This window comes from Stegodyphus dumicola, chromosome 6, assembly GCF_044657685.1.
Source record: "Stegodyphus dumicola isolate Sdum_Otavi_A_Nest chromosome 6, ASM4465768v1".
Lineage (NCBI taxonomy): Eukaryota > Metazoa > Arthropoda > Arachnida > Araneae > Eresidae > Stegodyphus > Stegodyphus dumicola.
Genome location: NC_140773.1, coordinates 155,757,491 through 155,773,929, shown reverse-complemented (window position 1 = coordinate 155,773,929; position 16,439 = coordinate 155,757,491). Strand labels below are relative to the sequence as shown.

At 31.1% G+C, this 16,439-nt stretch overlaps 1 protein-coding gene across 8 annotated transcripts in view; it reads right to left on the bottom strand.

Moving 5' to 3' along the window:
- LOC118189660 (prolyl endopeptidase FAP-like) overlaps positions 1-16,439 on the bottom strand; it is a 529,287-nt gene that overhangs the window by 39,384 nt on the left and 473,464 nt on the right. For all 8 annotated transcript variants that reach the window (XM_085819072.1, XM_085819071.1, XM_085819073.1 and 5 more), the window contains 3 exons: positions 14,986-15,112; positions 5,528-5,680; positions 5,293-5,372 (listed from right to left, as the gene is read on the bottom strand). In XM_085819072.1, coding sequence (XP_085675198.1) covers positions 5,293-5,372; positions 5,528-5,680; positions 14,986-15,112 — 360 coding nt within the window. The remainder of the gene's footprint in view (positions 1-5,292; positions 5,373-5,527; positions 5,681-14,985; positions 15,113-16,439) is intronic.

The window sequence follows — 16,439 nt, the reverse complement described above, 5'->3', positions numbered from 1 at the left end:
AAATTCACATATATTGAAATAAATTTATTTTACACTGATATGCTGAAAATCTTTTAGGAAGAAAGAAATTTTCTGCATGTGTTTGTATTTTGTACTATAATTCTATAACTTTGAATTTTATTGTTTCTTGAAAACTGTAAAGAGTTTACTTAATAAAAAAACTGAATGACATAAAATTTATTAATAAGTAAACTCTTTACAACTTTGAAAAACTATAAAATTCAAAGTTACATAATTCTATAACAAAATGAAAACACATACAGGAATTTCTTTCTTCCTAAAAGATTTTCAGCATATCAATGTAAAATAAATAAAAATAATTTTAATACTGTAAAGCAAGGATGTCAAACTCGCGGCCCACAACAAATATTTGTGCGGCCCGGCCAATATATCGGCAAATAATAATATATAATAATAAAATAACATATCGACGAAGAAAAAAATGAAATGTTTACTGCTAAGTAATTAACGATAATTTATTCAGTGTTGTTAGATTACTCACAGCGAGCTGACACACACACACTACTTATATTACAAATGCGTGTGAGTAGCTTGCGTTCAGCTACCTTCGGCGTTTGGGGGACACATGCACTCAGAACTTGTACGCATCCCCCGATAGCCGAATGTGGCCGAACTCATAGTCTCAGTTTTCCAATCATAGTTTTGTACGATATAGTGGTGCATGCATGTGCATGCACTTTGCTTTATTATTAATTATTACTTAATTCATATTGTTACGGATTTCATAGTTATTTATTTAGTTAGGTTTTTTTTATTTAGAATTGTAATTAGATTTGCTTCATGTTGCCTTAGCAACGCAGACGATTTTTGAAAAGACAGCTGCGTTGGAAGGTTAAAAATAGAACAGCGCGTGCATTTAATACCTAATAAATAAATATCTCGTAGTTGCTGTTGCCATCCACAAAAATCCAGATATTTATAGATGTTTCCAGTATATTCGACAAATTAATTATAAAGCTTATAAAAGCCGAGAACAAACAACTCATCTCAGTAGTAGCTGTAGTTCTAGCGAACTGTTTGTTTACTTAATGCTGTGATTGATTTGTAGCGATTTCGCTGTGAGATAGAATAAGTTTCTCAGTTTTGAATTGATTTTTGCTAAATGTTTAACATTTTGTGATATTGTTATAATATTTTTGAAGAAATATTTCAGCATTTTGATTTATCTCTTGTGGAAAGAATAAATTTTTTTTTAACTTTTTAACGTTAACCGTGTTTATTCCAGCCCTTTGTATTCAGTATGTCTATATCAAAACCAAGTGGTAGTAAAATTAAACGAAAAATCGCTGACGAACATAGAACATTCCAAGTAAAATGGGAATTAGAATATTTTGCTGTGAAATAAAAGATAAAATAATCTGCTTGATATGTAATAATACTATTAATGTACCAAAGTTATATAATATTAAACGTCATTACGAACAACACAAATCGAAATATAACAATTACGAAGGATTAATGAGAGAAGAAAAGTTGAAAGAGCTCAAGTTAGGAGTGAAAACGCAACAGTCCATGTTTAGTAAAGTATTGCAAGAAAGTGAAGCGGCGGTACATGCAAGCTACGTCTTGTCCGAGTTGATAGCTAAACATTCGAAGCCTTTTACTGACGGTGATTTCATCAAGGAATGCCTAATGAAAGCTGGAGAAATTGTTTGTCCTGGAAATGTGAAGGCTTTTCAATCAATTTCTTGTCTCGAAATACAGTTGCAGAAAGAGTTACTGATTTAGCCGCGAATTTAAGTGATCAGATCAAAGCAAAATCATCTAGTTTTGAAAGTTTCTACATTGCCTGTGACGAGAGCACAGACATTAGTGGCCAAGCTCAATTAGCAGTGTTTCTTCGTTCTTGTGACAAGAATTTTAACATTTTTGAGGAATTACTGGAACTAATACCGATGCCTGTTACTACCACAGGAGAAGATATATTTACTTGTGTTTTTGGACTTCTGCAGAAATACAATCTACCTTTGGCAAAATTAAATTCTGTAGCTACAGATGGCGCTCCATCAATGACCGGGAAAAACAAGGGCTTCGTAGCATTACTAAGAAAAAAACTTAGTGAAATTCACGGTTCAACCATTCATCATATGCATTGTATTATACATCAAGAAGTTCTATGCACGAAAGTGATAAATATGGAGAATGTTTTGTCATATATAAAAAAAGTTATAAATTTTATAAGATCTCAAGGTTTAAATCAACATCAATTCTCTGCTTTCTTAAGTGAGCTAGATAGTGAATATTCGGGTTTGTCCTACTATACCGAGGTACGTTGGTGATCTTGCTCCAAGATTCTCAAATAATTCTGGGATTTGAAAGAAGAAATATGTCAGTTTTTAAAAACGAAAAACCAAGACGTAAGTTTGTTTTACGATCCAATATGGATACAAGATTTATCTTTCTTGGTTGATATAACCAAACACTTAACCGATTTAAATTTACTGTTACAAGGAAAAGATTATATCATTACGAACATGTTTGACATAATTAAGGCATTCAAATGTCAACTAGTTCTTGGGGAAAAACAACTTAAAAATGAAGATTTGACGCACTTCCCGACGTGCAGCATGAACAAATCAAGTTTAGATGATACTTGTTCGTATCAGAAATACGCAGAAAAAATTGCAAATTTAACAACTGAATTTGAAACGAGGTTTAATAATTTTAGTTCCCTCGAAGACAATTTTTTTTTTTTTTTTTTTTGTTTTCTTTGATTTTCTCAATAAGTATTGACTCAGTACCCAGCCATATGCAAATGGAGGTGATCGAGATTCAATGCAACTCAAATTTGAAAGCAAAATTCATTGAAGTGGGTGTGCCTGAATTTTACAAATATTTACAAGCCAGGTTTGAAAATACTCGAAAATTCGCATATGAAATTATTTCCATGTTTGTTAGCACTTATTGGTGCGAGCAGTTATTTTCAGTCATGAAAGGTAATAAGTCTCCTATTAGAAACCGTATTAATGATGCTCAACTTGGGTTAGCATTGAAAGTTATCACTGCAAACAAAATTTCTCCCGAAATAGGAAAGATAATAGCAGAGAAGAGATGTCAAGTATCAGGACGTAAAAAATTAAATTTTTTTTGTTCTTTTCTAATAAATAAATATATATATACCTTTATTATTGTATTATTTGAAATAAATCTACGTTTTTATGAATATTGATTTTTTTTTTGCAGCCCGCCTAAAGTTAAACCTTGTTTGTTTGGCCAAAGTGTACCTATGAGTTTGACATCCCTGCTGTAAAGGGAAAAAATCAGCTTATTCAATTATGTTTCTAACTGAAGTTAAAGAAAAGGTTTATCTTAAATTTGGTTTTTCCATTTTGAGGCTGCTTGAGTTCAAATATGTACATGAAAATCTGGTTATTTCTTAAATTGTGCATGCCAATAATCATTAAATTTTCTTCTTTTTAAATAAATTGTTCAAAGATTTTTAATTGCATTTATACTACTTAATGTTTTTAATGCCTGTCATATATTTATAAGTATGAACAGGCAAAGCCTGGTATAAGAATCCTATCTCACAATAAATGAACCTTTTTTTTTTTTTTTTTAACTCTAATTTTTTTAACTCCTCAAGTTCCACGAAGTATACCAAGAGGCTTACACAAGTAAGTTACAGCACTATCAAAATAAATAAATGTAAAATAGCACTGCAAATGGGTAAAAATTAATAATAAATAAATAAACAAATAATAAATTAATTTAAAAATAAGTAAAGGAAAAAAATAAAATAAATAGAACTCAATATCTATATTGAGGATAAAATTTCAAAAAGCAGACACTGTCTCTTTAGGCCGAAAAAGTTCAGAAAAATTTGGTGGCTAAGATACAGACAGGTGTGTCAAAGTTGCCAGAAATATCTTCTGCTATACATTACAAATGCACTCAAGAAGAATATGCTTAACATGTTAACTGCTGCTACCGCAGCTGCACAAAGCACTTAAGGCAAGTCCGGATCGCTTTAAATAGCTTTTAAAATCACCATGTCCAGTAAAAAATTCAGTTAATTTAAAATCTGTTGAAAAAAAACAGCTTCCCCCACTGTGAAAAATCGTAGCAAAAATCTTTTGGTCCACTGTGCTTTTGGTGAGGCCAGATATTCTCTGTTCCAAATGTAGATAGCATCATTTCTATAAAAGCACTTCCAATGAGAAACAGGAACATGGAGACTTAACGAGAGCCAGCTTTGTCAGAGCATCAACTCTCTTCATTTTTAAATTTCCCCATTGTCTATGAACATAAGCAAAATGAACGTCAACATCAAGATCTTGCAAGGTTTTTATACAGCAAGAATACCTGAATTTATACAGCAAGTTTCTCTGAAACACTAATTTTCTATAATAACTGAAGCAAAGAAAGAGAATCAATACACATTAAAATGCACATTGATCTCAAACCACTCCACAAATTTTGAATCCATTTCACAGCAAGGTTTAAGCGTAGCAACTCAACCTGAAAAACAGAACACTTATCATTAATTCTGGTGTTTGAAATGTCTTTATTGTTTATCTTCATAAATAACAGAAGCAAGACCAACCTTATCATTCATCTTACTTCCATCTGTAAAACAAATTAATTTGTGCTCTTCAAGAACAGAATCGGAATAGCCAACAACTGGTGTGGGATTCCTGTTAAAAGGATGCAGCAAAGAAGAAACTGGAAGATTGGCATCAAGAAAATTTGATGAGGATTGCCTGTAAATGCTTTCTTTCATCGCTGTAATGCTGAAAATTTCAATGTCTATGCACAGAATGCCAGCGACAGTAAAAAGTGTCTTGTAACTAATAGTCATGTAGCAATGAAAATTTTCCTAAACGAAATCGTCTTTGAATTTTTCTTAGAAGCATGCAGTTTACTTTTTTTCAGCAAAAAACCACTCCAAAGCCTTAGGTCAGCATAATTTTCTCCCTTACACAAGTTAGCTATGAATAATAATTTTTTAATTTAGACTTTTCACCATAAGTATAATATATAATGTTTTACAAAAAATTAATACTAGTCATCTAATCATAATAAACTAAACGGATTCTCATTAATTTGAACTCATGAAAATTACCAAAACAGTTTGAACCACCAGGAATTCAGATTATTAAAAGCATTTTTGGGCATCTTTCCCTCTTTAATTAAGATTTTCAGAACTTCAGCTTTCATTCATATTAATTAATATTATGAATTAGTGAGTTCTGAATTAACCCGAACTGTTTTTAATTATTAAATATTTTTATTAATTATAGTTTAAAAATACTAAACTGAATTACTTACACAGTTTTCTTATCCATGCTATGGGCTAAAATACGAACAATATCATATTTTCCACTAGTCAGAAATGTTTTTGATCCTGTCTAGAGAATACAAAAACATATTTTTTAAGTTCAAGAAATAAGTAATAATAAATTTAAAAAAAGAACAGAAAGCTTTACATTAACACATATTAAAAATATTTCATGATAAAATCATAAAAAGTACCCTAAAATATCTTTACATGATATTGTTATACCTTGATGTCCACAGAAGCAACATGTCTAAAGCGTCCAGCACTACCTTCTGGTGGACCAGGCAGTCGCAGGAAGTAATTCTTTTCATCAGAGGAAAATATAGATTTTGTATTTAATTCAACCCAACCACTTCCAGCTGTGTCAACTTGAAAGTTCTGTAAAAAAAAAAAAAAAAAAAGGAACCCATATTTCTTTCAGATACAATATTACTTAGCATTAATTAGAAACACCATTATTAATCTTTTATGATATGTGGATTCTTCTTGAAACTATTACTAAATTAATTACATACCTTCATAAAAACATTTTGGCATTTTTAACCACAAAATAAAACTGGGTTAGTAACAGAAATATTGTAAAAGTATACATAAAATATATGATTTTATTAATCAACAAGGTGCAGCTTTTAGAGCAACATGTTAAGAGTTACTCCTATTATACTTTACAGTCAAAAGTCTTTAATCCGGACTCGTCGGGACTTCGGCGATTCCGGATTATCGATTTTTCCGGATTATAGATCATCAGTTTAAATCTGGTAAGATGGCATGCAGAAATTATAAAATTAAAAATATGAAATCGTAATTTATAAAATAATGAGCAATTATGATCTAAAGGGTATCGAAATTTACAAAAAAAAAAAGAAGCTTAATATTTATTTGTTTATTTGTTTACTTTATTAAACATTTCTTTCAACGCGCGCATGCGTAAAGCATACCTTACGCATAGCCGAAATTAGAAATTTGCAACCAGAAAACTATTTGATTTGTATTCGTGATATTTATAACGACGAGGAATTTGATTTAAATCATATCAAAGACGGAGTACATCGAGATTAAATACTACATTTAGTAAGGAATTATAAGCTGAATAAAATAAAAACATCTGCCCTAAAGATAACGATAGTGCTGACAGATCAACTTCCAGTTCATTGCCGGCGCCGCGACGTCCCCCCCCCCGCGCAGAGCAGAGTGAAATTGACAAACAGATTTCGGAACCGTTAGATAAACAAAGGACATGCCTTTATCCATTTTTTATAGCAATTCGTTTTTTGTTTGATGGACATCGAAGCATACTTTCGTTTTCTAGATCCTTTGGGAGCTCCAGCATCGGAAATTCTATTTGACATAATCGAAAGTTCAAGCTTACTTTTATAAAATTGCTCTTACAGTCTGCAAAAAATAATAAGGCGGATCTAATTCGAAGATTAAGGTACAACGCAATCATCAACATTAACTGAATTAGATAATTTTAGCTTATACCGTCCGTTTTACATTAAACGCGCACGCGAAAACGTATTTTTCGCTTGCGCAGACACATATGCGCAGTAGTAAATGTCTTGCGCGCACGCGCAAAACGCCTATGCGCATGCGTCAACGCGGCGCATGCGCAAAAAGATTTTAGCTTTGAGGTCCGGATTATAGATCATTCCGGATTATGGGTGTCCGAATTAACGACTTTTGACTGTATTACTTTGCTTATTTTACATTTCGAATCTCAAGTCATGCTGGTATTGGAAATGAGGCAAGCTGCACTATCATCTTGTAGTTCTTTTAGATCAAGAGAATGCCACTGGCACTATCATTCTGTAATTCAATGTCTGTGATTGAAAAACTAATATTCTATGGAGCACCAGTATGGGGTCATCCCATGACAGCAAGGAAGAAGACTTCTAGCTTCGATTCAACACTCCTTCCTCTTACAAACAGCCAAAAGCATACAGGACTACCTCAAAGGTACTAAGCTGCTCTGCTCTGTACTAAGAGGAATCCCACCTCTTCACTTGAAAGCAGAAGATACAGATATAGCATGTGCATGTGCATATATTTCCAACAGTGTACACAGATGAGTCAAAGATAAAAAAGGAAGTAAAATGTGCATTCATAGCACTCCTTTCAGGAGATACAACATAATGGAAAGAGCATCTGAGAAGCAACAACAGTGCTTTTCAAGCTGAGTTTTATCCATAAAACCCATTGAAGGATTGTAAAAAATATTACCATCTACAGTGCAAGACAGGTGGCAGGAAAAGCCACTAATGATGTAAAAAACAAATCATAAATAGTGCAAGAAATCTATGATATCCCAGAACAACAGGACAAAAACAGTGCATGGAAGACAGGTCCAAAATGAAAGGGCAGATGTGCTTCAGAAAAATTACATCAAAGAAATTGCATGTTGAATGGGAAAATGCAAAAGTAGGCAGAAAGCTTTCAACTTCTTTAAAATTCTCACCTATGGTTTCAGTCTCTGATAACTTCTTTATTAACATCTTTTTATCCAGCTATGGTCCATTCCCCATATACTAATTTGTGCAAAATCTAAATAATTGATGAGAAAAAGGGAGACTCTGAGCTTTTTATTTTCAAGTGCCAGCTCACAAATGAGCTTATACTGCATGTCAAGCACAAATTTCACCTGATTTTAAATGTCTAATTTCCTCAATTATGATAAAAAATTTCCATTAAGAGACTTTTCTCATATAGTAGAAGAGATAGACCAAGACAATATTATGTCTGCGTAAATCTTATATAGTCCACAACTTACATTAATAATGTAAGATTTCAGAAATGATTCAGCTGTCTGAAACATCTTAAAAATAAAAGGAAATGTTCAAACAAGATAATTGCCTTGAGAATATGACAATGCATCAGGAAATAGACAAAATATTTATTCATCAGAAGATGCTTAAAAAATTCAGGTTTTAGGTACCTGATATAGCTATTACATTTCTGATAAGATAAGATAAGTAAGCCTATCATACCCAATTTACCATTCTACTCTTATCGATAATCATAATTTATAAAATAATGTTGTTTGGCATGTCATTAGCAAAAGCCCCCCCCCCCCGAAAAAAAAAAAACCCACAATCACATAAAAAAGGATAACTTAGTGACACTTTCAAATGTATCTAATAACCTGGTACACTTTAGTTTAATTAGAAATGTGGTACATTAAATTTTTTGTAAAACTGCCAAGACCATGGCAAAAAAGTGCAAAATACTTTATAAAAGTGCAATTAAGGTACCATAATATTAGGAATCCTCAGTTGCTTTGCATACTATTCTACTGAAATTAACAGGTATTTAACATATAAAAATTAAGCAAGCCAACATATCTTGCAACAGCAATGCCACTACTGGCCATTAACATTTACCTAAAACTATAATGTTGTAACACTGAAACATTTACCAAAATGGTATACGGAAGTGTAACTTAGATACGTTATCTGTAAATTTTTTAATTTGTCTAATTAAGAAGATAACATGCTTAATTCATGGCAACTGTTATTATGGCAACATTATGAAAATGGTTATACGAATAATATTATTATGGAAATTTAGTTTCTGTTTAATTTAAGAATTACGATGAGTGTTAAAAGAAGATGCATATTTTTGTATACTCACTTGCTACAAACATGTAAAATATGATTATTAACCCTTTCGGTCCTAATGGGCACATACATTTCAGAGATTAGATTTCATTCCCTGTTGGGTAAACAAAACCCACTTTTAAATGGGCTATTACATTTGCAGTGTTTTTAAGGAATTAGGGAACAAATACATGACTAAAGAAACCTGGTTTATTTGCCAAAGTTGTCAGGTTTCAATTTGCAAAGACTACTTTACACCATATCATGCTTATCTTGTCATGCAAGATTAAAATATTTGGTACATTTCATTTAAATCTATTATTTATTCACATGCACTGTAAAGTTATTATTACAATATCCTAGACGATTGGTACAAATAGTCCTAGTTGACAATAGAATTGAGTCATACTGTCCCAGCAGATTTTCATGAAACGGAAAAAAGTCCAAAACTTTAAACTCATATCATGCTTCTTTTAATATGTCAACATTAAATTAAACTACTTTTCATAGTTAAATTTCAATCATGCAAAAGTTCGGTCGAAAGAGTTAACATATAGAGAACAACTACATCCATGAGATATCATTTTGAAACAGTAATTTATACCACAAGACAGTACACTGAATAATAATGAGCTCATTGGCCCTAATGTTGTTATTTTAATTATTTAAAAAATAAGCTAAGTTCATTACTATTTATATAAATCAGTTTAAATTATATCACTATGTTGCATAAAAATGATAAATTCATGTTAAAAGAGATTGTACAATACGACATACATTGTAATCCAATGAAATATATATAAAAGCATGGCACAGCTATTTTCCATATTTATTAAGAATGCTATACACCAAGGATGTCAAATTTGCGGCCCACTACAAATATTTTTGCGGCCCGGCCAATATATCGGCAAATAATAATATATAATAATAAAATAACATATCAACGAAGAAAAAAATGAAATGTTTACTGCTAAGTTTAATCCTAAGTAATTAACAATAATTTATTCAGTGTTGTTGGATTACTCACAGCGAGCTGACACACACACTACTTAAATTACAAATGCGTGTGAGTAGCTTGCATTCAGCTACCTTCGGCTTTTGGGGTACACGTGCACTCAGAACTAGTACGCATCCCCCGATAGCCGAATGTGGCCGAACTCATAGTCTCAGTTTTCAAATCATAGTTTTGTACGATATATTGGTGCATGCATGTGCATGCACTTTGCTTTATTATTAATTATTACTGAATTCATATTGTTACGGATTTCATAGTTCTTTATTTATTTAGTTTTTTTATTTAGAATTGTAATTAGATTTGCTTCATGTTGCCTTAGCAACGCAGACGATTTTTGAAAATACAGCTGCGTTGGAAGGTTAAAAATAGAACAGTGCGTGCATTTAATATCTAATAAATAAATATCTCGTAATTGCTGTTGCCATCCACAAAAATCCAGATATTTATAGATGTTTCCAGTATATTCGAGAAATTAATTATAAAGCTTATAAAAGCCGAGAACAAACAACTCATCTCAGTAGTAGTTGTAGTTCTAGCGAACTGTTTGTTTAATTAATGCTGTGATTGATTTGTAGCCATTTCGTTGCGAGATAGAATTAGTTTCTCAGTTTTGAATTGATTTTTGCTAAACATTTGACATTTTGTTATATTTTTAGAATATTTTTGAAGAAATATTTCAGCATTTTGATTTATCTCTTGTGGAAAGAATAGATTTTTGTTAACTTTTTAATGTTAACCGTGGTAATTCCAGCCCTTTGTATTCAGTATGTCTATATAAAAACCAAGTGGTAGTAAAATTAAACGAAAAATCGCTGACGAACATAGAATATTCAAGTAAAATGGGAATTAGAATATTTTTGCTGTGAAATAAAAGATAAAATAATCTGCTTGATATGTAATAATACTATTAATATACCAAAGTTATATAATATTAAATGTCATTACGAACAACACAAATCGAAATATAACAATTACGAAGGATTAATGAGAGAAGAAAAGTTGAAAGAGCTCAAGTTAGGAGTGAAAAAGCAACAGTCCGTGTTTAGTAAAGTATTGCAAGAAAGTGAAGCGGCGATACATGCAAGCTACGTCTTGTCCGAGTTGATAGCTAAACATTCGAAGCCTTTTACTGACGGTGATTTCATCAAGGAATGCCTAATGAAAGCTGGAGAAATTGTTTGTCCTGGAAATGTGAAGGCTTTTCAATCAATTTCTTGTCTCGAAATACAGTTGCAGAAAGAGTTACTGATTTAGCCGCAAATTTAAGTGATCAGATCAAAGCAAAATCATCTAGTTTCGAAACTTTCTCCATTGCCTGTGACGAGAGCACGGACATTAGTGGCAAAGCTCAATTAGCAGTGTTTCTTCGTTCTTATGACAAGAATTTTAACATTTTTGAGAAATTACTGGAACTAATACCGATGCCTGGTACTACCACAGGAGAAGATATATTTACTTGTGTTTTTGGACTTCTGCAGAAATACAATCTACCTTTGGCAAAATTAAATTCTGTAGCTACAGATGGCGCTCCATCAATAACCGGGAAAAACAAGGGCTTCGTAGCATTACTAAGAAAAAAACTTAGTGAATTTCACTGTTCAAACATTCATCATATGCATTGTATTATACATCAAGAAGTTCTATGCACAAAAGTAATAAATATGGAGAGTGTTTTATCATATATAAAAAAAAGTTATAAATTTTATAAGATCTCGAGGTTTAAATTAGCGTCAATTCACTGCTTTCTTAAGTGAGTTAGATAGTAAATATTCGTGTTTGTCCTACTATACCGAGGTACTTTGGTTATCTTGCTCCAAGATTCTCAAATAATTCTGGGATTTGAAAGAAGAAATATGTCAGTTTTTAAAAACGAAAAATCAAGACGTAAGTTTGTTTTACGATTCAATATGGATACAAGATTTATCTTTCTTGGTTGATATAACCAAACACTTAACCGATTTAAATTTATCGTTACAAGGAAAAGATCATATCATTACGAACATGTTTGACATAATTAAAGCATTCAAATGTCAACTAGTTCTTTGGGAAAAACAACTTAAAAATGAAGATTTGACGCATTTCCTGACGTGCAGCATGAACAAATGAAGTTTAGATGATACTTGTTCGTATCAGAAATACGCAGAAAAAATTGCAAATTTAACAACTGAATTTGAAACAAGATTTAATGAGCTTAGTTCTCTTGACAAATTTTTTTTTTTGTTTTCTTCGATTTTCTCAATAAGTATTGACTCAGTACCCAGCCATATGCAAATGGAGGTGATTGAGATTCAATGCAACTCAAATTTGAAAGCAAAATTCATTGAAGTGGGCATGCCTTAATTTTACAAATATTTACCAGCGAAGTTTGAAAATACTCGAAAATTCGCATATGAAATTATTTCCATGTTTGGTAGCACTTATCGGTGCGAGTAGTTATTTTCAGTCATGAAAGGTAATAAATCTCCTATTAGAAACCGCATTAATGATGCTCACCTTGGATCAGCGTTGAAAGTTATCACTGCAAACAAAATTTCTCCCGAAATAGGAAAGATAATAGCAGAGAAGAGATGTCAAGTATCAGGATGTAAACATTAAAATTTTCTTGTTCTTTTCTATATAAATATATATATATATGTTTATTATTGTATTATTCGAAATAAATCTACGTTTCTATGAGTATTGATTTTTTTTTTTGCGCCCCGCCTAAAGTTAAACCTTGTTTGTTTGGCCCAAGTGTACCTATGAGTTTGACATCCCTGCTATACACTGTAAAGCATTTCAAAAGTATAAGATATGTTGACTGAAACTCAAACATTTGAAAGCATGAACATCTATACTAATACCATGCTAGGATCTTAGCAAATCTTATAATCTTTCAAAATTTTCATAACCAAGAAGTGCAATATTATTAAAAGTTAGGAAAAAAATTTGTAAATTGATACATACTTTACAAACAGAAAAAATTTATAATTATGAACAGAAAAAAATATCAGTATGCTCTAAGTAGCATTATACCATTGTAAAATAGTAACAATTAACTTTAATGGCTAACCGTAACTTTTTCATAAACTTAATGGCTAGCTGTTATGAGTTGTACGACATACCATATATTAAGATTTATATAGAGATCTGAGGTTTTAATGTAATTATGTGTAAATATTATATCCATCTCTTAAGATCATAGCAACGTTTTATACCTTGTAATTATATAATCAATGAGTAATTACATATTCAATGTGAAGATGTTTAAAACTGATGTAAAGAATATCTGTGAATCACTTTTTGGGCCGGCTTCTGGTATGGGCCTACAGTGCATCCAGTAGTTACAGTAGTGTAGTGGAACAATAGCTGTAAAATCACTGATGAAGTACTGGTGCTTCAGCCACTTTTCTCTGCTCTGTAGTTCAATGTCATATAGCTGGTACATAAATTGAGTAAAGATATTGAGATTCACTTCAGTATTGACATGCGACTGATAATTATCCATGAAATGATGCACCACACTACAGTCTTAATGAGATATATATACATTTTTAAATGAGCAACATGGTGATTCAACCTGACTATATTCATGTATTCTATGAAATCCTCTAGTCTGAAAAAGCAATGTATCCTTTGTCCATATCAAGTAATGCCTAATGTGGTAGGATTTTGAAAGAAAAATTCCTTAAATCATCAGCAGTAACACATTTATTACAGTTCATTGATTGGTGACTCTCATTAACAACTAATACAACATCAGCTTAATTATTTTTTATAATTCTCTGACAAGGGAAATATGCCAGTCTTGTGTTTTGTGACAACCTGTGTAACTATTTTTTTTTTTTCAAGATTGAACAAATTATGTTTAATATACCTCACAGTGCTTTCTCAGATTGCAGGTCACCCTCTTGAATGCAAATCAACAAGGCATCCCACTGTCACAAAATTCTTGACAAGATTTAAAATCATATTTAAATGATAATGAAATATTTAGCAACTGTGAACACCACATCAGTTGGTGCCAGTCAACAGACAAGGAGAATGGAATGAAACTGCTTTTGCCAGAATCCATCCACTACGGCACCACGAGAATATGAATGAAATGGCATATATGTGGAAGCAATCAAATCGCATTTTGTATTCGAATTTCAGCCTAGAAAATGTCCCCTCTCTTAACACTTCTGTTGAATGAAGTCTTAGGGTGAATCATATTGTGTTACAGAATGAGATAAAATACATACTCTGCAGACAATATATTTACAGAAAGTAAATTAAATATCTGAAGCAAATATGCAGTTTTAACCATTTTCTTGAAACTTAATAATTTATATAAAAGAGGTATCAAGCAAATGTATATATTTATCTGGTACCATCACAATAACACCATGAATTAATAAAAAGTATAATTACTTTTTGCAGCATAAAAAATCTTTCTAAATTGAAATAATTACGAAGGCTGATTTTTACCCATTGATGAAATTCAAGCAGCACAAAATATATTTGTAAATTGAAATAATTATGAAAGTTGACTTTTCCCTTAATATTAAGAAACGCTAAGGAAATTTATTCTTATTTCCTGAATCATTATTTCTAAATTGTTATCTTTCATATAAACTGAATCGAAAATTAAAACATACACAATTAACTTACTGCAAGTTTTCATTTTTTGCTCACTGAAGAATTAAATACACAGAAGAAAAGTATGACAGTCTTGTGTGCAATTAATGTTTAAAATTCCTCATATCTTTTTAATCACTGGTAATTTTTACAATAAGATTATCCCATTTCCATGAAAGAGATTTTTTGGAAAAGTCTATGAAATTTTCTTTGAAGCCAGTAAATACTTAAAAAAACATTGGCTAATTTATAAAAAAATTGTTAAACCGTACTTTGAATGCTATAAAGTGATATAATTTGGTTCTATTTACATATTTTTCATATTCTTAGCTATTTAATTTTTTAAATAATGTCAAAATTGATAAAAGTTAAAATTTACATCATATTGAGACATACAGAAGGTATATATAAAAAATAAATTATTGCGACTTCCATCAATATGAAATAAAAATCCCATTTTATAAATTTATGAATACCTTTCTGCAGCTCCAACCATCATATTCTTGACATATACTTATTATTGATGTATTCTGAGATCGTTTTAACCATGTTATTGAAAGAGCATCATTGTCAAGCCACTGAACTTCAGTAAAATAATACTCTCTGTAAAAGAAACTTATAAATTAGCAAACTTTTTTTAAAATAAATATTTTGTGTTCTTTATTTAAAAAATAATATGAAATTCAAATACCATTAAATTTCTTTACAAACACAACTATGAAAGTACCATTTTCTAATATATTTTACAAAAAATTTTCAAATATGCAGGAAAAAAAGTATTAACATACATGTTAATAAAAAGGTTTTCATACAGAAAAAATACGTTAAAAATCTTTAGTGGCACAGAAATAATTACATGAAAGCGATAGGACTCAAAATATTGGTTAAGAATAAAATTCACAACAAATGTACGGGAAGTAATAGGAAACATACGTGAGAAAAGTACCTTTACATGATTTTGATGTAATAATCAAATATTTCATTCTCAAGAGCAAAATATGCTTGGAGATGATAAATGACATAGATGCATGCATTAGAGCACAATTCAACTGAAATATTAATTGAATTCCTTGCAGTCATTTCAAATTATTGATTTATGAAATAACATGTCTAGTTATTATTTAAGGCATTATCCTTAAAGTATTCCAAATAAAGAAATCTGTAAGTGCCACATTAGGAGAGCAGGTCTGACTCAGCGCCGGCGCAAGGTTATCCGGCGCCCGCCTGCAAAATACCTGAAGTCGCCCCCTTTTTCTAAATTTTTGTATAGGAGAAGGAAGTTTTGAAGAAAGCATTTGTTGAAATTGATTTTAATAATTTAATAATTTATTTTTTCTGCATTTCATATTTACAAATTTTTCTATAATTTCTTTTGCATCTAGTTCTTGACAGATTTCATTTTCAATGGCAATCAAAGCTAAATATATGAGTCTTTCCTGCAATATACTTGAACGTAAATATGTCTTGATCAATTTTAATTTGGAGAATGATCTTTCGCTACTAGCAACACTAACAGGAATGCTAAGTAGTATTCTCAGTACGATCTTCAAGTTCGGGAAGCACAAATTATTTGACACAATTAAGTTCAAAATATCGAATGGGTCATTCAAACAGGCTGTATAAATGCCTTTCGAAGCTACTATTTCGTCATAGAGTTCTTCTGCATTAATATCTTTATTGTCACCACACTGTAACAATTTTTCTAATTTATCACATTTTATTTTCAAATCTGCGTTATCGATTTCTGATAAATTACCCAGGAAACTAAAATTATCATAGTGATTTTTCATTGAATCAAATCTTTCGTTTAATGATGTCCAAGCAGTATCCAAAATTGTAAAAAAGACATTTGCCCTAAACTTCTCTTCTGGACATTGAGGAAATTCGTCAGCATGTTCGTAATCGAAGTGAAATTTCTTTTTCCTTCTTC